The sequence below is a fragment of the Balaenoptera musculus genome, chromosome 10, assembly GCF_009873245.2.
Source record: "Balaenoptera musculus isolate JJ_BM4_2016_0621 chromosome 10, mBalMus1.pri.v3, whole genome shotgun sequence".
Classification (NCBI taxonomy): domain Eukaryota; kingdom Metazoa; phylum Chordata; class Mammalia; order Artiodactyla; family Balaenopteridae; genus Balaenoptera; species Balaenoptera musculus.
The window spans coordinates 78,005,648-78,027,660 of NC_045794.1; the positions used below are offsets into that span (position 1 = coordinate 78,005,648).

Consider the following 22,013-nt stretch of genomic DNA (forward strand, 5'->3'; position numbering starts at 1 on the left):
TTAGTTGTGCTACCTTTCATCTCTCTAATGTCCTTTGGTTTCAGATTTCCAGCTGGTTTTGAATTCATGTGACTTTTTATCTGGTCCCGTTTGAGCTAATTTCACAAGTGAAAATCTGAGAGATGTTTTACTGAGTGTTGATTCAGGTCCAGGGCTATAGAGAGCTTTGCTATATTCAGATTTTTTTAAAAAACAGATTAAGAGAGTACAATTTGGTCTTAATAAACTAAGCCTTCCTAATGTACCTCTTTCCAATATTCTTTTCAATCATCGTGGTAGTTTCTCCATTAATGTCATGGTAATTTGAATTGTGTTGACGTCAGACTTCACAAAAAGTGCTCTTACTGTCAGGAGTAATCCTCTTAGACCTTTCCAAAGATAACTAGTTCTTAGTGGTTGTGCTATTTCCAGTGTCTTATAATGACTTTGTTTTTAAAAAATAAATAAATAAATAAATAAATAAAAATAACTGGCTATTCTGGAATTACCTAGTTAGCCAGTTTCTAATGTGCTTTTTTATACCAAATAGGGAGTGATTTAAACTTGTGAGCAACCAGAGCTCATAGTATTTTATGAAATAATTTTAAATTGTGCAGCCGTTTAAAAATAACTCTTAAGCCTTTAAAATGTAACTGACAGGAAGTGGACTATTCTGAGGTTAATTGCTGGGCAACCCAGGGCGATAAGGGTTACAGCCAATGGTATTTTGATTTGATAAATGGAAATCCTTGGACATAGGATGAGGGAGGAATTTCACTGTAGGGCTGTAAGGAATTATCTCTTTGCATCAAGCTAGATTATGTGTTTAAATTAACCCCTTGTATGTGTCAGCTTATGGGACCTGCTACTTCATTTCGGGTTGTGAATTAATTCTTTTTTTTTTTTTTTTTTAATGAATAGCCCAGTTTGCTTTTTTTTTTTTTTTTTTTTAAAGAAATTCACGTTCTTTTATTTATTTATTTATGACTGTGTTGAGTCTTCGTTTCTGTGCGAGGGCTTTCTCTAGTTGCGGCAAGTGGGGACCACTCTTCATCGCGGTGCGCGGGCCTCTCACCATCGCGGCCTCTCTTGTTGCGGAGCACAGGCTCCAGACGCGCAGGCTCAGTAATTGTGGCTCACGGGCCCAGTTGCTCCGTGGCATGTGGGATCTTCCCAGACCAGGGCTCGAACCCGTGTCCCCTGCACTGGCAGGCAGATTCTCAACCACTGCGCCACCAGGGAAGCCCGTGAATTAATTCTTGATTAAAATACAGAAATAGATCTAAAATGTTGAGTGTGTGGAGAGATCATTCTTGGCCTTTTGTCTGTAATAGATTTTTAAAGGATATTTATCAGTAAAAATAGAAAATGTTTTATTTCTAAGACTTGTTGTAGCCATGTAGTACAGCCATATAGGAACCCTGTCTTCTTTTTTCCTTGTATACCTGTGCTGTTTATTTAATGAGATCCCCTTGGTAGCTCTTTAACGCACTATTTAAGATTAAAAGAGGTTCTCCAAGCAAGCAAAGGACAACTAATCTGACCCTCTTTGCAAGCAGACAAGAAGCATCTGCTTTCATGAGATAGGCCAGGGCTGGATTCCATCCTAGACAGCCGAAAGAGACTTCTCGAAACAATAAGGTTTTAAAACCAAATCCTTTTGAAGTAGCTGTCTCTACCCAAGGGGAAATAAAAAGTTAATGAGGCGTGGGGCTTCCCTGGTGGTGCAGTGGGTAGGAATCCGCCTGCCAATGCAGGGGACACAGGTTCGAGCCCTGGTCCGGGAAGATCCCACATGCCGCAGAGCAACTAAGCCCGTGTGCCACAACTACTGAGCCTGGGCTCTAGAGCCCCCGAGCCACAACTACTGAGCCCACGTGCCACAACTACTGAGGCCACGTGCCACAACTACTGAAGCCCACGTGCCTAGAGCCCGTACTCCTCAACAAGAGAAGCCACCGCAATGAGAAGCCTGCACACCTCAACAAAGAGTAGCCCCCGCTCGCAGCAACTAGAGAAAGCCCACGTGCAGCAACAAAGACCCAACACAGCCAAAAATAAATAAATTAAATAAATAAATTGATTTTTAAAAAGTTAATGAGATGACCTGGCGGGTCCTCTGATGGTATTTGTAGAGCCGTTTAAGGAGCAAAATATAATCCCCTTTAGAAAATCTGTTTTAGGTTAGTTATAAGGCTCTCTTTAGCCTCTCATGAGAGCAAAGAAATAACATTTACTGGGCATGTTTGAGATTTTGCTTGAGCAGACATCAACAGTCTAAGAAGTGAGAAGGGCTATCTTCAAAGAAACCTGAGAATCATAGCTGACTTGGATATAAATGTGAGTCTGCATTGAGGTTTAACATAAAGCCTCTTGCCTCCCTAAGAAGACAGTGGATCCTCTAGTGCAGGGGTTGGCAAGATTTTTTTCTTCAAAGAGCCAGACAGTTAATATTTTAGGCTTTGCAAACCACATGATCTCTGTCTCAGAGACTCAGCTCTGCCGTTGTAGTGCAAAAGCAGTGACAGACAGTGCATAAATGATGGGCGTGGCTCTGTTCCAAAAAAACTTTATTTATGGACACTGAAATCTGAATTTCATGTGTTTACACATGTCATGGAATATTATTCTTCTTTTGACATTTTTTTCGTAGGCTGTACAAGAACGAGCAATGGACTGAATTTGATTTGCTCCAGGCAAATCCAGGAGTTTGCCCACCCCTGATCTAGTGCACACAGAGGTTATGTGTCCTCCACAACACCTAGCGCTGTCCTAGGGATCCTGTAGGTGTTTAACAAATACCTGTTCACTTAGCTGTCATCATGTCGGAGCAAAGAGTAAGCCTTTTGCTATCCAACACACACTTGGCATTTGCAAGGCATTTATCTTGAAGTCTTGGCTAATCCCCCCCATTCCAAGTACCACTCTTGCAGATAATTTCCCCCATAAAATGCAGTCAACTCTAACAGTATAATTAAAGTGACCTGTTCGGGCCCTTCGTGATTCTATAAATACAGGGCTCAAGTCCTTTACTAAAGTGATTAAAATAAATTCTGCCACCGAAATCAATTCTCTGTCGTATTACATCATTACTGTGATGACATAAACGATGAATTTACCTCAGTCTGCAAAACCGATCCATAGTGATAATGGGTGATGGTGACTGCTTTACCATATAGCACCTGGGTTTGTCAAGGAAGAGAATGATAAAACATCCTTTCAGCAGGATGGGCGGCCCCAGCAGTGCAGCAAGTCCGTCGTGATGAGCATTATACATACAAAGGAGCAAAGGACCCTGGGCTGCTTGAAGAAGCAGGTGGTAGGCAGGTGCTGGATGTGACTAAAGCTCCCCCAGTGCCTTAAGTGGCTTCCTCCTAGACTTTATCCTCTAAGTGGATACACTCTGTGTTTATGACTTAAGCCAAATTTCACATGATTAAGCATCTCTGGACCTGGGGGTCGTTTTCAAATATCAAGAGTGTGAGTATGAAAATTCACTCATGCTAAAGATCTGCTGAGCTTTATATTGGCTAGAATCTTAGGATCTTGTCCTGTGTGGTCCATATTGTAGAAGAACATAGACTTGCTGGAAATGGTCTACAAAACAACTACTAAATGATCAGAAAGATAGACAGTGGCATCTGTAGAGAAAAGTGAAAGAAATCAGGATTGTTTTGTCTTTGAAAGGGAAAATGATTCTTGCCATCAAATAGAGGGCTTTTTTAAAAAGGGGAATTTGATTAAACGTTGCAAATAGAGAAGTAAGGTGCATAAATCTACATGAGATGGGGCCCCAGTTATGAGGGATTCCAAGGGAGACTTTCTTGATAAAGAAAGGCCTGATAAAGCTTGTAATGGATACCAAGGAGAAGATGGTATCTGCAAACCATAGAATGGAAATGGTTGGCCCCAGTAGTTTAGGTATGCAACTACTTGATATTAGGTGACTTAGGTTGATTTCTTGAGATTTTTTTTTCGCTGCAGTATACTCCTTGATTCAAATAGCCTACTGAAACAAACAAAAACTAGGAACTGCTTTCTTGGGAATTAAATTTATCCGGAATGACATTTATTCCAACTTAATGATGAGTCTGGTGCTGACTTACAGTCAGTGGACTCCTCGTCTTTTCCTTCATTTTGCTATGTTGTGAGCCTGCAGAGGCTGGAAGGCAGTGAGCATTTTTGAGACTCTAGTGATAGCTCACTCTTCAGACAGAATGTCCGACTCTTCAACTGTATTTTCAACTGTCTTGTGAGACAAAGACTAATTGGTTTGACCTCATGCCGTCGCATGTTGAGAGACATGAGTCTTCAGCCCTCTCCCTTGAATTCATTGATTTCATTAAACACTGTCTGCCTGTGTTTGCAAAATGTTGTAATTTCCCAGTGATTTCTTCGAGCTGCAGCACATAAACAGATTTTTTCGAACAGTGCCATTTCTTAGCTTTGATCTTGTGTTTGAATCTTTTCCTTCCAATAGGTCTTCTACATTAAGTCCATTGAGCCACAGAAAATATCAACCTTAGGGAAAAGTAATGTGATCGTCACGGGAGCAAACTTTACCCAGGCATCGAATATCACAATGATCCTGAAAGGAACGAGTACTTGTGATAAGGATGTGTGAGTTGAAATATGAGTAATTTATTCTTCGTAAAGTAGTGAAAGCTAAAACTTACATCAAAGGAATAGCACTATGATTATAATCTTTATATAGTTAATTTATTTCCATGTGCCAGTTTGAGCCAATTAGTCTGCATATTTGATATAACATAATTCCAATAAGTGAAATAATTTAAGCACCACGTTTAAAGTTAATTGTGGGAGAATCTGTCCCACGTTACCCCAAAAATCTCAGTATACAATAATTCCAGGATGTTGCCTCTTGGGGTCTTGTTTTGTTTTCATGAACAAAATCAAGTGATTTGAGTAGCAAACATCATTTTGAAGATGAACCACTTAGAAAAATAGTTGAGCACTTTGGAATTTTATGGGAAAACAGGACCACACTTTCGATGTATTACAGTTGAAAAAAGAAATTTTCTGATCCATTGTATTCTTTTTAGCCTTCTCTTTATTGGATTGGTTTCAGGCTCGAATAATAACTCAGTGGAACATACATTAATTTAAAAAAGAAGAAGGGCAACAAAACACCCCAACACAAATATCTGGTCAATGTACCATTTGAACATCATTATTTCTATGATCTCTTTCCCCTAACACATCCTTTCAATGAAACTTTGCGAGAAGAAAATCTCAGTATTTCACTAACAACACTCTTGTGCAAATGCTACCCCACAAAAAGAGAGAAAATAATAATAACATAATAGATACTTTGAGTTTTCTGCTTGTTAGTCTTTATAAGTGTGGGCTAATTTGAAGGAAAAGATGTTGCAATCTACGTGAAGTATAATACTGACTTTGTTCTCATCGTGGGAATGCGTGGAAGACAATCCACTGAAGCATGGTGTTTTGGTTCTTAACCACTGAAACAGATGTGTACAGTGTTTGAATCTGCCACACTTATTTACTGAGTTTTCTGTTTTAATTCATTTGCTGCATTTAACTGCCATCCCCTTCCCCTCCTAGCAGTAAATTTGGGATGTATGTCATTTTGATGGAAAAAGCTGCTCACTGGGGGCTCTGCTCTGTTCTGCTATTTACCGGAATTATCAAGCACACATTAGTGGCTGTATCTATGCGACATAGGTATTTTTGTACCATTTATCCTGGCTAAATACCCCACTGCAAAAATCTTTCATTTTGTGTAGCAAAATCTGTGAAGTTAGACACCTGTGTGTTCACTGAAAGGCAATCAAATTCACTGGAAAATAAGTCGTTTTTCCTAGCATTACCCTGTTTCTGACTCTATGCTCTCATTCCAATTCCGAATGCGTCTTGAGATACTGCAGTTATTAAATTAAATGACTGAGAGAGACCTTTCTGCATGTAGCATTTTAGTAACCACATCTGTGTGGTGAACCCAAGTTCACGAGCAGTAAACATAATACCCAGTTAATCCTATATCTGAGTTCATGCCATAATCCTAAACTCTTTTTTTTTTTTTTTTTTTTTTAATAAATTTATTTATTTATTTATTTTAGCTGTGTTGGGTCTTCATTTCTGTGCGAGGGCTTTCTCCAGTTGCGGCAAGCGGGGGCCACTCTTCATCGCGGTGCGCGGACCTCTCACTATCGCGGCCTCTCTTGTTGCGGAGCACAGGCTCCAGACGCGCAGGCTCAGTAGCTGTGGCTCACGGGCCCAGTTGCTCCGCGGCATGTGGGATCTTCCCAGACCAGGGCTCGAACCCGTGTCCCCTGCATTGGCAGGCAGATTCTCAACCACTGCGCCACCAGGGAAGCCCCTAAACTCTTTTAATATGGTATTTTTTAAATGCCTAATTATTCTGAAGAGAAAAATATAAGGATAGTAGTGGAATGACCTGTATCTCTGCCTCCTTGCAAAATTGATCAGTAAGTTTGAATTTTCATGATCAGCCATTTTACAATGACTTTCCTAGAGCTTTGCTCTGAATATAAAACCTTAGAATGTAAATTTGAGGTGGTATAAGTACAAACCGACTCAAATGTTTTTGAATTTGCTTTATTGTTAGAATCTATTATTACTATTTAAAGGCTATGTGCATTAAAGTAGATAATCATGCACGTAGCCTTTAAGTAATAATAATAGATTCTCATGTGGAATAATTATACTGAGCATTATTCAGACAGAACCCCATCTTCATGACTTGCGCTTTAGAGGCTCATTGTAGACGAGATGTACAGAGGAAGCTGCAGGTTACAGAGGGAATGTTGTAGAAGGCTTTGTTTTGACTCCTGAAAGGTGTTGAGGGCACGCTCTGCAGATTTCAGGAGCACCTAGGACAGTCCCAGCTAAATTCCAGTCTGGAGCTCCTCGGGAGGCAGCTTGGTTCTGATGCTGATTGATTCTGAGACCCCTGGGCTCTTGGCATGGACTTTAGGACTTTAGTTTTGCGCTCTCTGCTCTTTGAACAGCAGAATCCCCATCTCTGCCTGGGGTTGGGTTCTACCACGCCCCTGCCCCAGTGCTTGACTGGGACTTCTCTTTTTTCAAGATTTTCATCATGGAAATTTCCAATCATACACAAGAGAAAAGAGTGTAACGAACCTCTCTGTACCCCTCCTCCAGCTTCAAAACTTAACGTTTTGCCAATTTTCTTTCATCTATCTCCTCCGCATTTTTGGAAGTGAAGGAAGGATGGCAGCTGGAGTTTTTAAAAGCATGTCCCAGGACTTCCCTGGTGGCACAGTGGTTAAGAATCCACCTGCCAGTGCAGGGGACACGGGTTCGAGCCCTGGTCCGGGAAGATCCCACGTGCCGCGGAGCAACTAAGCCCGTGCGCCACAACTACTGAGCCTGCACTCTACAGTCCACGAACCACAACTACTGAGCCCGCGTGCCACAACTATTAAAGCCTGCGCGCCTAGAGCCCATGCTCCGCAACAAGAGAAGCCACCTCAATGAGAAGCCCGCGCACCACAATGAAGAGTAGCCCCTGCTCGCCGCAGCTAGAGAAAGCCCATGTGCAGCGATGAAGACCCAACACAGCCAAAAATAAATAAATAAATAAATTTTAAAAAATTTAAAAAATAAAAAAAAATAAAGTAAAAGCATATCGCAGGATATCTCACCATATCTTTTCACTCCTAAGTACAATACTTCAGTATATATGTCTAACATATAGCCATAGCCTTAGCATACTCAACAAAATTAGTGACAATTCCTTAGTATACTTTAATACCTAGTCCACGTTCCACTTCCTATTAGGGCTTCTTAAAGGCAATGGTTACATTTCCTTCTTTCCCCACTTCTAAGGGAAATGCAAATAAAAACATAAAAATGCACAAAAGAAAGAGGAACCCAGCCCCCAGATAATACCCATACTGAGTAAGTGGACCCTGATTAATTGGCAGTTGCCTGCGGCTGTTCCGATAGTTTGGGAGCTGTTGTAGTTCAAGTGAAATTCATATCCTGTCCCCTTGGGTAATCAATTGTGCTAAGGTCTGTGTCACTGAAGAGTTCTTTTCTACCCCTTTCTAGGATACAGGTTAGCCATGTGCTAAATGACACCCATATGAAATTCTCTCTTCCATCAAGCCGAAAAGAAATGAAGGATGTGTGTATCCAGTTCGACGGCGGGAACTGTTCTTCGGTGGGACACTTGTCTTATATCGCTCTGCCCCTCTGTTCCCTCATATATCCTGCTACCACCTGGATCAGGTACTTTCTAGAGCATATTTTTCTCTTGTGTGGTTAACAAGGTCATATGCATAAAGATCATGGATTTCACGCAAATAAATATAGAAATAATTGTCATATCTAAATTCTCCTCACAGAATTTCCTCTGTAGGATTTATTCTTAGAAAACAAAGGTATACCTGATAAGCAGCTTGCTTTCCGTCGTCACAGTAGACACTATGAGTACATCTTGTTTTACTCTTAGCTGTGGCTGCCAGGAAACTCACAGCTAAAATGTTTGCTCAGACTCTGGTTTCTGTTCAGATCGTATTAAACCTTATGCATTTAAAAATTTTGTTCAGTTGTACTAACTAAACCTAGGTTTCTGTTACAAATACATAACCCTCTTCATTACATTTCACTCCTGCCCATGACACAAAGCTTCTTCTTTCTTACATCTTTCAATTTATAACCTTTAGAGTAAGCTGTTTTGAATAATTTGAGGAAATATTGGGAGCTATCAAAATGAAAAGCAGTATCTACATTTCAAAGATATTCCCTAAGTGAGAGATGGAAATTCCGAAGAAACTCTTTTCAGATGACTCTTACATTAAGAAAAAAAAAAAACTCCCCCCTAGTTGAATTTAAATTCACATTCAGATTTTAGAATATAACCCTAAAGATAGTTTCTCCACCTAACACAGCATGAAGCTAACTTTCAAAGTACTGTAGGTGAAACTACAGATGCAGCTTTGTTTAAAAAAAAGAAAGAAAAAGAAGAAAATCACTTCTAATATTCTTATTTAAGATGAAGTGAGAGGTGGATGTATTAGGCTGCTAGGGCTGCCATAACAAAGAGCCACAGACTGGACGGCTAAATAACAGAAATGTATTTCATCAAATTTCTGGAAGCTAGAAGTCCAAGATCAAGGCGCTTTCAGGGTTGATTTATTCTGAGGCCTCTCTCCTAGGCTTGTAGAGGGCCATCCTCTGTGCCTTCACAATGGTCTTCCCTCGGTGCTTGCCTGTGTCCTAATCTTTTTTTATAAGGACACCTGTCATATTGGATTAGGGCACACCCTAATGACCCTATTTAACCTTAATTACCTCTTTCAGTGTCCTATCTCCAAATACAGTCACATGCTGAGGTACTGGGGGTTGGGACTTCAATTCTGCCTGTAATAGTGGCGTGAGGAAAGCTGAAATGTCCAAACCAAGGCTCTAGCATGGCACTCTCTGCCGTGGGTCTCAATCCTTCCCATAAATAAAAGCAAACATTGATGCGGCACTCCCCACATGCCTGGTGTGTTGGATCTATTGACTCAGAAATCCTCACAAGCCTAAGGGGTCTGCTATGAGTAGCCCTTTTTGCCAATGAGGACACTGAGGTGGGGAGCATTCAGACAACTTGCAGGCTCTGGGCAGTCTGGCCCAGGGTGCTGTGCTCTGAGCCACCAGTGTTCTCCTTTGTTGTAAAATAAGAGGCTTCTTAATGTCCAGTCACCTGTGACATTCTGAGCCCGTGTCTCTTGGTTACTGCTGGGCAAAACATGGCTCTGCAGGCTGACCGTTGGTGGAACACACTTGGCCTGGTTTTCTAGTAATGGTGACAGGCTGGCGTGAGGCCAGCTCAGCTCTTCCCCCTTGTGGCTGGAAGGTTCAGGGCTTAATGTCTTCCCTCTGCCCTACACAAATTGGCCTGCTCGTGCCCACCTCCTGGTCTTGTCATCGTGGGCTCGGCTGGCCGATGGAGCTGACCTATCCAGGCCCCTGTCCCCTGGAATGAGTGTCTAGTGACCTATGTGAATGGGAAAGTGTGGCCAGAGCTGTGGACAGCTGTTTATTTCACATCTAATGACCACTTTGCTTAAACGCAATTATGTGCTAAGAATATGTGAAATTATTTGGCTTAGTTTCAGAGAGATAGGACATAGCTGTTATTTATGTGGTTTACCAAATAGGAATTTAGACTTGTAATATCATTTATAATTTTACCTTGTCCTAAGTATTCCCTGTCTCCCTACGTAAAATATAATTGGTAGGTTGGGAGTTTGATTTTGAAAACTGTTAGATTGAAGAGTCTTCATATAGATTAAACAGTAATCAAACAAAATTCTATTTAGTGAAATCTTTTCTAGGTACAGCTGATGATCTAATTATATGTGGAAACATGACACAGCAAAACTCAAAATTCTATACAAGAATTTGGGCATTTTCTTAGAATTAAAACAGGATCCAACCTGAATTTTTATATTTATGTATCTTAAAAACTATCAGTATCATGAAAAGACTTGTTAAGCTGTCGTGCATTTGAAATTAAAATTTATTAATTTGCTCTCAAACATAACTGAGTTTAATATTGAGTATGAATAAATTGATGGTTTTATTCATAAATGCAAAATGCCTGTGTGTTTATCTATGAAACTCCTCTCATTGCTTTTTTCCTTGCAGTGGTGGTCAAAATATAACCATCATGGGTCGAAATTTTGATGTAATTGACAACTTAATCATTTCACACGAGCTAAAAGGAAACATAAATGTAAGTCTTCAGCTGCTTTGTAATAATAGTTATTTTCAAGGATGATTTTGTTTTCATCACACTCAAATGTGTTGGGGGATATTTTTTGTTTCTGTGCCTTTGTGCTATCATAAGCTTTTACCTGTTGCATGATCTATAATAAATACCATCTGTACTGTAATGGAAATAATAAGACCTCAGACTTGGAGTTGAGAGTTTCGAGGTGTGGCACAGAGGGAAGAGAGGTGATACGACAAGACCTGCCATCTCCCCCCTGTAATAAGTCACCTTGGTGAGACAGTGTTTGTGAATACTTGTGAGAATGCCTTGTGAGTGGTTGAGGTGTGATGTAAGGAAGAGCATTCCTGTGAAGGGTAGGTGGTAGTGGTCCCACCACACAGAGCACGCTGTGGTTCAGAGGTAAAGTGACCTGTGAACGTCCCAGAGATCCTGTCATGTGCTTCTCCTTCTCTTGCCCTTGTCTCTTTAACCTGGTTTGGTGCCTTCCTTCTGACCTCACCTCCTCTTGCCTTTCCTGTCCCCGCACAGGGGTCTGGCCCTCAGCCCCACTCAGTTCTTAGCCCAACACGAGTCACACACGGACCTCGTCATGGGAAATGATGAACTTCAGAGACAAGTCGGGACCTCTGAGTGCACTTCTAGGCTCTTCTCGAAGGCTCTCCCCATTCTCTCTTCCCCTTTCTGTCCCTCCTTCATGAGAGAGGTGAAGACAACAGCCTCTCTGAGGCCCAGCCGGACCACTGCCTGCCAAAACTGGCAGGCGTGTTAGTGGCCACAGACCCGGCCTCCGCTTGGAACCAGTGTGGCTTCAGGTCTAGAGCCAGGAGGCCTTCCTAAGTCCTCCTAGAGCCTTGTCATACACACGTCCGAGTCCTGACACCCTTCAGAGCCAGTTCCAAGCCTCATGTTGTACCTGATTCCAGGCCCCGTCTCCATGATGTCAACACATCCTGTTGAGTGGTTCGTATAGATTGACCCTCTTCCAGGAGGCATTGCCTGCACTTGTGAGTGAACTTGCTCTCCCTCCCCAGTGCTGTCCCTATATCAAGTAGAATTCACTGAGCACCTACTGTGGGCCAAACGTTTTCCTGGCTGCAGGGACAAAAGGTAAATAAGAGTCACACTGCCTTCACCGAGGGAGACGGGTAATCTACACTGGGATGGAAAGCTGAGCGCACAGGCCGTGTTGAAGTTCTAGGTCCTCTGATTCCCTTCCAGCTCAGATACCCCACTGTGTGTTTCCACATGAAAGAGAAATTAAACTAGAGCAGATTTCAGCATGTCTGTGGAGTGGAGCGGGATGGATAGGACTTGAGCAGGTAGAAGCAGGGGGACAGAGGAGACAGGTTACTCACAGGCCCCTGATGGGAATATTGGTGAGTCCTGCTCCGCTGGAGCCGAGACGATTGGTCGGGAATGAGCCAGAGGGATGGCTGCAAAGCCACGCTGGGCCATAAGAGAGTATCAGACTGAAAAGTTTGCCCTTAACTCCGTAGGCAACGGGAGGGATTGAAGATCTTTGAGCAGGGAGTGACGTGAGGATAGGTACCCTTTATGATGATGATTTTGGCGATGGTGCATAGAATCATATGGAGAGGCAGTAACTGAAAAAAAGCCTGGGAGACCCATAAGGATGCTCTTGCAGGTATCTAGGGATGGTGGGGAGATGGTGGAGCTAGAGATGACGGATCATCTTTGTAGCATTGTCATTAGAAGGAGAATGTGAACGACATCCTGGGAGTGAGGGCACAAAGGAAGAAGAAAAGAGCGCCTGAGATGGAATCTTGCAGAACAGCTTAATTTTAAGGAGTGAAAGAAAACAAGATGGCCAGTGAAGGTGGCCAGGAAGTTGCTCAGAAACTAGAGAAAAAGAGCATTTCAGATGACACTGGTATGGAAATTTAGAGAGTTGGAAATAATGAGGTTAGGGTGACCCTATCACCAGGAATCTTTCTAGAAGGCGTCTTCAGCAAAAAGCCAGCCTGCTGGGGTTACGGCTGTTGAGAAAGCTGAGGCAGTGGGTTTTGTGGTTTTCTTCGTGTCGCCAGAGATATGAATGAGAGATTCAGGGCAGTCGTTTGGAAGGAAAGGCGTTAAAGGCGAAGGGAGGTTTTGCTTGTCCACATCTCAGTGCTTTGCATCAGATTTTCCCACCTGCTGCTTCTTCCTACCCTCTTTTTAAAATTCCAACATTAGTTAGACAGCAAATAACAAAGAGGAAAAATCCCCACCTGGCAAATATCCTTTTAGGAGTCTTAGCTGCTCTTCTTTAGAACGTTCATCAACCTCCCCTCTCCCAGCAGCTTTCTCTGCCCAACTCTCTGCACACCTGAAAATGACAGTATTTATGCTCGCTTGTTTGTTTTAAATAAGCCTGTAAAATGGGCCACCCTTTCTGCGTGGTTTCCCATCTTCATGCTCTTTCTTTCATAGGAGCTGTATTGTCCCTTTTACTTTTGTTTTCCTCTACTTTTTGTTAGGCCTGCAAAGCCTTTTCCTCTTGCGGTTAGTGATTTCTGCTAAAGCACAGAGGTTCGCCAACACAGAGTGATTGAGCCAGCAGACGCAACCCTGCAGCCAGCCTTGCCGAAGAAGCGGCTCCTCCCTTCCTGTAGTTTCCCAGGACTCAGCCTTGATGTCTTGAAGGACACACAGGCCCATTGGTGCAGTCTTCCCCTTTGTCTAGCTGACTTCTTTTCCGAGTACCCTTTTTTCCTATTGTATTACCACCTTCTTTCATTATTACTAATAATATTAATAGTCATATTAGCATTTGTTGAGTGCTTTTTTGCATGGATTTGTAAGCATTTTTGCATGGATATTCTCATTTAATTTAGTGAGACCTCATCTCATTTAATTTAGAGTTAATTCAGCCCCATGAGGTGGGTACACTGTTATCCCCATTTTACAGAGGAGAAAACAGAGGCACAGAGAGGTTCAGTTGCCCAGGTCACTTAGCTCTTCAATCCCAGAGCTGAAATTCATTAATGAAGCTGTCAAAATGCTCTTTCCTTCTCCCTCAGGTCTCTGAATATTGTATGGCGACTTACTGCAGATTTTTAGCCCCCAGTTTAAAGAGTTCAAAAGGGCGTACGAATGTCACTGTGAAGCTCAGGGTCCAGGAGACCTACTTGGATTGTGGAAGCTTGCAGTACCTTGACGACCCCAGATTTACAGGGTATCGGGCTGAGCCTGAGGTGGACACAGAATTGGAAGTCAAAATTCAAGTATGTCTCTCTCATTTCGGGTGGGAGGATGTGCTCCCCTCGACAGGAAAGGTGTATTATGTTTGTGAGTTTCCACGCACGCCTTGACTTCTTCATCTTCGCCTTGTTTTTCACAGAAAGAAAATGATAACTTCAACATTTCCAAGAAAGACATTGAAATTACTCTCTTCCATGGAGAAAATGAGCAATTAAATTGCAGTTTTGAAAATATTACTAGAAATCAAGATCTCACCACCATCTTTTGCAAAATTAAAGGCATCACTGCTGCAAACAGCATCGCCACCTCTTCCAAGAAAGTTCGCGTAGGTTGCCTGACAGTCCTACCCGTTAGTTTTACCTTATTTGGTGTGGGGCGGGGGGAGGGGGGATTCCTTGGCTAAACGAGAAGCCAGAATAGAATCTTTTATGGATCTTTAGATCTTCACGTTCAGTGACGATAAACAAAGCTGGTATTGTACACCCAAACGTTATTCCTCCAGAAGAGCTTACAGAACCCATCCCTGTGCCATTGGAATGTCAAAGCACTGAGCGCACCATTGTTTATGATACTAATGAGTCTTGATAACTTTTGTTCTAGCCATACATTTAGACTGCAGCATCTGCAGCAGAATCTCTAGACCCATTGACGAGTGAGCTGTCATTCTTTGCCCAAATGCAGAGGTGGCATGTCTTGGCAGAAACCCAGAATGGGGGCTTCCCTGGCACACTGAAAGTGGCAGTGGAGTCTAATGGGGACCAGATAATCTATGGGTCATGGGCTGCTTCCTCCACCATGAAGTCAGACTCACTGCATTTAATCTTTTTCCAGACACGTTTGAGGGTCCATCCCATCACTGGTATATTTATGTCCCACAATAAAGACATGAGACCGTGGTGAAGGGAAACATATTAGAAACCTCTGTTTATAGTGTTCATGAGACTCTGCACAGTCTATATCCCCCCCAAAACGCTTTATGATCTAGAGTCATAAGTAATTGGGTAAAAGATAAGAAAAAAGAACATCAACTGGAAGGCAAAACAAAAAATGTGTTTGTGTCTCAGCTGCACCAGTTAATAGCTGTGTGGCCTTAGATAAGTTGGCTTTAGCTGAACCTCCCTTGGGCCGTCTGTTGTACGGTAAAGAGGGTCATAATAATTATAAAATGAATAACAGCAACTAAACTCACAAGGGATCCCACGTGTCTGGTTAGTTGAGAAGAGCAAATGGTAGCATTCTTCATTATCCAGGACTAGTTCCTGAATGCCTGCACTGGGACATAGGGACATAGCAGAAAAGAAAACAGACCCGCCTACCCACCCCCCCCCCCAGATATCTGCCTTTATGGATCTTACCTAAAAAGGCAGGTAGTATAGAAAATAAATTGAAGATGTGTTAGATGGTGGTAACTGTTATGAAGAAAAATGAAGCAGGAGGTGAGGGGCAGTGCTGCAAGGTTTACGATGGCGGCCAGAAAAGGGCTCCCTGTAAAGACGACATTTGAATCAGGACCTCAGGGAGACGAGGGCATGAGCCGTGGGCCATCTGGGGTAAAGTGTTCTAGGCAAAGGGAACCACAGGTTGCAAAGTTCCTGAGTCAGGAGCCTTCCTGGTGCTGTTAAAGGGCAACAAGGATACCAGTGTGGCCGGAGTGGAAGGAGCAAGGGGGGGAGTATTGCAAGGAGGTGAGAGCATTAACAGGGGGAGGGAGCATGGAGAGCCAATTGGGGGTCGTTGTGAGAACTTGGCGCTGAGCTCCAGGAGTCCGCTGGAGAGCTCTGGGCAGGAGTGCCAGAAGCTCGCTTACAAACAAATGCCGGCACGTTTCATCTTCACGACAACCCTCCGAAGAGGTGCTAACAGCATCCCATTTTAGAGATGGGGAAAGTGAGGACTGCACGGAGAGGTGACTAATGCAAGCTCCTACAGCTGGGAAGGACAGCAGGGGGAGCTCCCTTGCGGTCCAGTGGTTAGGACTTGTGCTCTCGCTGCCGAGGGCCCAGGTCCATTCTCTGGACTGGGACTTAGAACCTGGGCTGTCTGGGCCTGGAGTCTGCACTCTAGCCACTTTGCACAGATACTTCCACAGGGGCAGCCATGGCTCCCAGGATGGTAATGTTCCTCAATACTTATATGTATGTCAGTGCAAAAATAAGGCTTGATATAGAGTTTTTCCCTTTACAAGTTTTACAAACTTTTATAATCAAAACCTAAAATTGGAAAAGGCCCTCAGGGATCATCCTGGCAGCATTGCCAAACTGGTTTTTGCCACAGAATGCTTCCTTCAAAATAGGCCCATCGAGGAAACACAAGATGTAGATGAGATTAAAAAGTTGGATTACTTCCTTAGTCCAGGGGTAAGAGGGTTTCTTACCCACAGGTTACTACCTCTTTATCGCCCCCATTCCTGCAGTTTATAACCCCCAGGGCAAAGAGGACCAAAGTGTAAAATCTGTAGGTCTAGCCCTGCAACTGACTGGAGCTGAATCCGGGAACCAAGGCACAGGGAATGTTCTTGATTGGCTCAAATTCACATAGCTAATCTGCCCAGAGATGGGACTTGAACTCGGATATCCTGCCTAGCTTGCCACCTCTTTTTGTATCTTGGAGAAAACCATTTGGGGGGAAGAATTGTGTACCTAGATGTGGTCCCCACCTCGACCAGGTCTAATGACACTCTTTGTCCCCTTTAGGTCAAACTGGGAAACCTGGAACTCTACGTCGAGCGGGAATCGGTTATTTCCACTTGGTATTTTCTGATTGGGCTTCCCGTCTTGCTAGTGATTGTCATTTTTGGTAAGTGCCCTGTTTAATTTTGTCAGAGAAATTATTCCCTGGGGCTTTGGCAGGCAGGAAGGCTTTCAGCTTTCAGGGGCTGTTTGCTTCAGTTAAGTATCAGTGGATGAAAACCCAGATCAAAACTTTGGGAAAGGACTAATAGGTACACATTGAGGGCTTTCTAAACATTTTTTAGGATGCTTCATTAATAAAAGGCTGGATTACAAAGATGGTTGGTATCTTGGTGTTTGAGAAATATGATCCACTTTGCTTCCCTGAACCTGTGAATTGTGATGACAAATGTACCATTTACATTATTTCCTCAGAATTCCTTTGGGGTTTTGGGCTCCAAGGACTTGGTCATCTCATCCTGCCTTCTCATCCCAGCAAACCCTGCCCCTCACCCCTACCCCAGCCCTGTCTTTCCTGGCAGAACTGTGTTTTGGAAGTGTGATCTGTACCATCTATTAAAATGTTCCAAGGCTCATCCAAACACAGTGATCCCATGGTGGTTGCTCACTGGATGAAATCTGGCCAACCGATGTGTTTTGTTTGGCCCACATAGCATTTTTAAAAATTTGAAGTAATTGACAACATTTTAAAATTAGGTGATTCTTTAAAATCTCTTGAAAATTTGAAAGATCTGGATCATTGGATCCTAATGTTTTCCATAACATCAGTTTGCTGGAGCTGAGGAGCAGCTACCCCTAGAGAGAGGGCAGGTGTTCAACTGAGCTTTTGCCATAGTCTCCACCACTCCCTACTGTCTCCACCCAGACCACTTACCTCATCTGAGGACCTGGTCCCTGTAGCCATTCAGTTTTTGTTTTTGTTTTTTTAAACTTTTTTTTTTTTAATTTATTTATTTATTTATTTTTGGCTGTGTTGGGTCTTCGTTTCTGTGCGAGGGCTTTCTCTAGTTGCGGCAAGCGGGGGCCACCCTTCATCGCGATGCGCGGGCCTCTCACTATTGCGGCCTCTCTTGTTACGGAGCACAGGCTCCAGACGCGCAGGCTCAGTAGTTGTGGCTCACGGGCCTAGTTGCTCCACGGCATGTGGGATCTTCCCAGACCAGGGCTCGAACCCGTGTCCCCTGCATTGGCAGGCGGACTCTCAACCACTGCGCCACCAGGGAAGCCCCAGCCATTCAGTTTTTGACCTCTGTTTCTGAACTGCTTTTCATTTTAAGTCTGTTTCCTCTTGTCCTCCTTAAAAAAGAGAACTTTTCTCCACAGCTAGGAGCCCATCATATTCCTTGACTTAACGCAGGCATCGCCTCTCTAATGGTTTTCGGTTAATAGTTGCTAACTTAGTCTCCTTCCATATACTCACTCTCTCACTCACTCATTCATCCATCCCTGCATGCATTTACCTGATGTTTATTGAGCACCTGTTATGTTGCTGATAACTGCAAGGCTTTGGACTTAGGGAAGATGAGTTCAGTCCTGGTCCTTTCTCTTGGCTAGTTCCCAGTCCAGTGAAGGAAGGATTTATGTGTATTGTTAACTAGCCTAATGGAATGAATTCATTTTGCAGAGACCCTGTTTTGTTCTGTTGATGATCATTTCAGGTATTTTTTAAGCTCTCTCCAAGTTATCCACCACTACTAATGCATCTAGAATCCAGAATTGGGCCTGATATTTTGATAAAGTCCTGGCCGGTGCTGGCTTCAAATAAGAAGATTACTTGTAAATTCTAAACGCTGAGCTCAATTTTGAGAATCCGCTGCTGTCAGGCAGCTCTAGGTAGAATAGTCTCATCATGGAGTCACATCTACTTTGTGACTTCCTAGAAACCTCTGATCTCTTCCTGGGCTCTCTGTGACTCTTCATTCCTCTCCTTTCACTTTGTTGGTAGAGATTGTTTATGCTCTTTCAGGTGAAGTGGGCTCCATCTGACACATCACTTTTGGTTTCATTGGCATCTGCAAAGCCGTTTAAAATTCTCCTCCCCTTCTTACCAGGATTCCATGGAGGCATGTGTCCTTAGCAGCTTGAGTAAGTGTAGTCTTCAGACCATCAATCACATCATTAGTGAAAACACTATACACACCTGGCCTAGGGCTGCCACCTACCAAACACCCCCTGGAGCTTCCCCTGGAGATTTCAGCCACAAAAAACTCACTGCTTTGTGGACGTGGCCTGCTAGCTCCATTTTCAGGCAGTGAGCTGGTGCTGCCTAAAGGGTGGTCTGAGGGCCAGCAGTCCCAAGTGACGCTCCTGGAAAGAGGGTTCCAAAGTCAAGCAAATTTGAGAATCACTGCCTGCTCCACCCTGTCTCGAAGATGCATGATGCACGTTACGATTAAGACTGTTGACTTTATGAAGTGGTCCAGCACACAGCTGTATTGAATTTTGTTTCCTCCAGCATCATTCACATCTAGCAGGATCCTTTTATCATGAAATTTCTACAAAAAGAGGAAAAAGTTTCGAGAATAATAATGAGAGTTGACAAATTGCTACATATTCTTTTTTAAAAATAAGATCTAAATGTTTTCTGTGAGTTACTTCCTGGAATCCTGTCAATGTCACAAGGAGGTAGGCACTTTAATAGATAAGGCAGCCAGGCACAGAGATGCTAAGGAACTTACCTGAGGTCGCACAGCTAGTTAATGGCAGAGCGGGGACATGAACCCGAGTGCCGAACTTGTTCGGTTTACTGCGTCTACAGCACAGTTAGAAGCAAAATGAAGTGGAGAAAGAAGCAATATCCAGATACAAGGGTTCACTGGGGACCACTCATCCTGTCACCCCATTTGATCTATGCAAGTTTGGCTCATGTAACTCACTGTGGATCTGTGGGTTTTTTCTGCATTTAAGGCTCAAGTTTATTTCTCTAGGGATGTTTAGAAACATTAAAAAAGAACAGAACAATGTAAGTGGCCTGTGGCTGTAGGGAAACTTGGCTTGTTTCATTCCTTTTCAGCCAGCTGGGATCTTTGGTTACAAGTGAAGGTCATTTGATTTAGTTTTTTACTTTGAAGATGAGTAGGGTTTTTTGGGGGGGTTTTCTGTTGCTGTTGAGCATCTTCGTCTGTAGAGTGACCCCTCACTGGGAATCTTTCTTCTTAGAAATTCCACCTCTTCCAGGCTAGTCTTTCTCACTTTCCCTCCACCGCCTCCTCTGTAAAGGACTGTAAAGGTTGGTTCTGTTTTCCTTTTTGTCAGTCTCATGCTGGATCTCTGTCTCCACAGCGGCTGTGGGAGTGACCAGGCACAAATCGAAGGAACTGAGTCGCAAACAGAGCCAACAGCTGGAGCTCCTGGAGAGTGAGCTCCGGAAAGAGATACGTGATGGTGGGTTCCAAAATTTTATTTGTAGAAAAACAAGCCCCTTTTTTTAACCCTTAAACGGAACCAGCCACAGTAATGAGAGCTGTTTGTATAATAGAAGACAACTGAACAGCAGGGCCTAGGCCTGGCTTTGTGTTTTATTTCAGCTCTTCTTTGCAGCCAACCAAGTAATTATCTACTGTTTCTTCTTTAATGAAAACCAAGGTCACTCCATGTTAGACAAAACAGCAGAAGATCTTATCCATTGTTTTCTGAGTTAAAATATTGCTCTTGGGATTCTGTTTTTCAGGCTTTGCTGAGCTGCAGATGGATAAATTGGATGTGGTTGATAGTTTTGGAACTGTTCCCTTCCTTGACTACAAACATTTTGCTCTGAGAACTTTCTTCCCTGAGGTAAAAGAGCATTGATCATATTCCTAAGGTTGAGTCTTGAATAATAATGAAGGTGCTTGTTGCTACTGTCAAAAACGGTGTTTCCTTCCAAGGCAGCTGTAGATAATGTGCTTGGTACAGAATAATGGCTTAAATCTCAGCAGAGCAGGGAGGAGGATTGCTATTAATTGGATTGATTAGGGTATAAAGCAGTGGCGGGTCACTGGCAATTACTCTTTGTCCAGTAACAAAAACCTAGGAGGGACACAAGTTCAAAGTGATGATTTTTGCTTTTATTTTACTACCAGTTTAGAACTGAATTTGTAGCTGGGAAGTGAGCTAGTTTATTTAAAAATCAATAAATTGTGGGCTGTCCAGTTTGTTGTGTTTATCTGCATGACTTACATTGCAGCTACTAGATTATTCACTATTACTTCTCAATTGGAAATGAAAAGTACTATTGGCCAAGAGGGAGAAAAGTAGACATGTGTAGACTCTGAGTTAATAACAGCCATTTTTAGCAGTGTAGAGTCTTTATGGTTCTCTCCAGCAGTTATTCTTCAGCTGATCAGTTTGTGTCATCCTCATTTAGTAGAAATAGCTGCATGAAATGATTAATTAATTTGTTCTAGGACTCCGAGGAGTAGTCTACTTAACCCTTTGGGTTTTCGGTCTCACGTTCTGACACCTCCATTTTCTCACCCACTCACATAGCCTTCCTCATTTACCCTCCCAAGTCTTTGGCGAGGTGCACTCATCCTCCTACCATCACCTCCAAGTCCCGATACCCCAGTTCCTCCATATTGCCCTTTTTTTGTCCAGAACTGGTGACCACAGCAAGGCCCAACCTCTGGAACACATCAACACCAATTACATATTACATTTAAATCTAGACTTCCAAGCAAAGCCAGAAATCTCTCCAGGCCAAAAGAGAGCTTGTATCACCTTACCATCAGCTTCTCAGCTACATTTGGCCAGAAGCCTAGAGTTCAGAAACCCAGACACATGCAGTAAGCAATTTCCAGTTTCTCTATAATTCTAGAAGCAGACACCATGATATGTGATGCTGTGTCTGGAGGGTGGGATACCTCCATAAAACACCCACCATATTTTCTTTTTTTTGTCCAAGCCTTAGTGTTGTAAATCAAGAAGGCTAGAAATAAGACTTTAGCTTTTTGTACTTGTATTTTTTTTTAAGTTATCCTCCAGGAATAGCAGGCACCAGGACTTGCCATTTGCCACCTCCTTCATTTCTATGGCAGAATACTGCCTAGAGAGGGGAGTTTAATTCCCTGAATCAGGATGACTGTGCAGGGCCTCAGCAAAGGTTGCACCAAGAGTCCTATTTCCCAGCTATCTGAGATCCCCATTAAGAATTTAATAGCAATAAAAGAAGAGATTTCTGCCATCTACAGGAGTACTCTGTGGGCTTTTATAGTTAATGATTGCCCTTGAGTGCTGAAGAGAGTAATCTGTGGCCTGAAAGAAAAAGTTTTCCTGTCTTCTAAATTCAGTAATCAAGAGCAAGATAGAGTGATGAATGCAAAGGAATGCTGTTGCGAGTGTTTAAAAAAAAAAAAAAATTCCTAGGAACAATGCTGTGTTATCTCAGAAGAGAGAGTTGCAAGAAG

General features: G+C 42.9%; 1 protein-coding gene across 1 annotated transcript in view; it reads left to right on the plus strand.

Annotated features, from left to right (window-relative positions):
• Window positions 1-22,013, plus strand: part of PLXNC1 (plexin C1) — a 146,184-nt gene that overhangs the window by 76,035 nt on the left and 48,136 nt on the right. Inside the window, exons 10-17 of the mRNA XM_036866611.1 lie at window positions 4,460-4,599; window positions 8,059-8,238; window positions 10,648-10,735; window positions 13,759-13,962; window positions 14,079-14,264; window positions 16,633-16,735; window positions 19,912-20,013; window positions 20,300-20,403. Of these exons, the coding sequence (XP_036722506.1) occupies window positions 4,460-4,599; window positions 8,059-8,238; window positions 10,648-10,735; window positions 13,759-13,962; window positions 14,079-14,264; window positions 16,633-16,735; window positions 19,912-20,013; window positions 20,300-20,403 (1,107 nt within the window). The remainder of the gene's footprint in view (window positions 1-4,459; window positions 4,600-8,058; window positions 8,239-10,647; window positions 10,736-13,758; window positions 13,963-14,078; window positions 14,265-16,632; window positions 16,736-19,911; window positions 20,014-20,299; window positions 20,404-22,013) is intronic.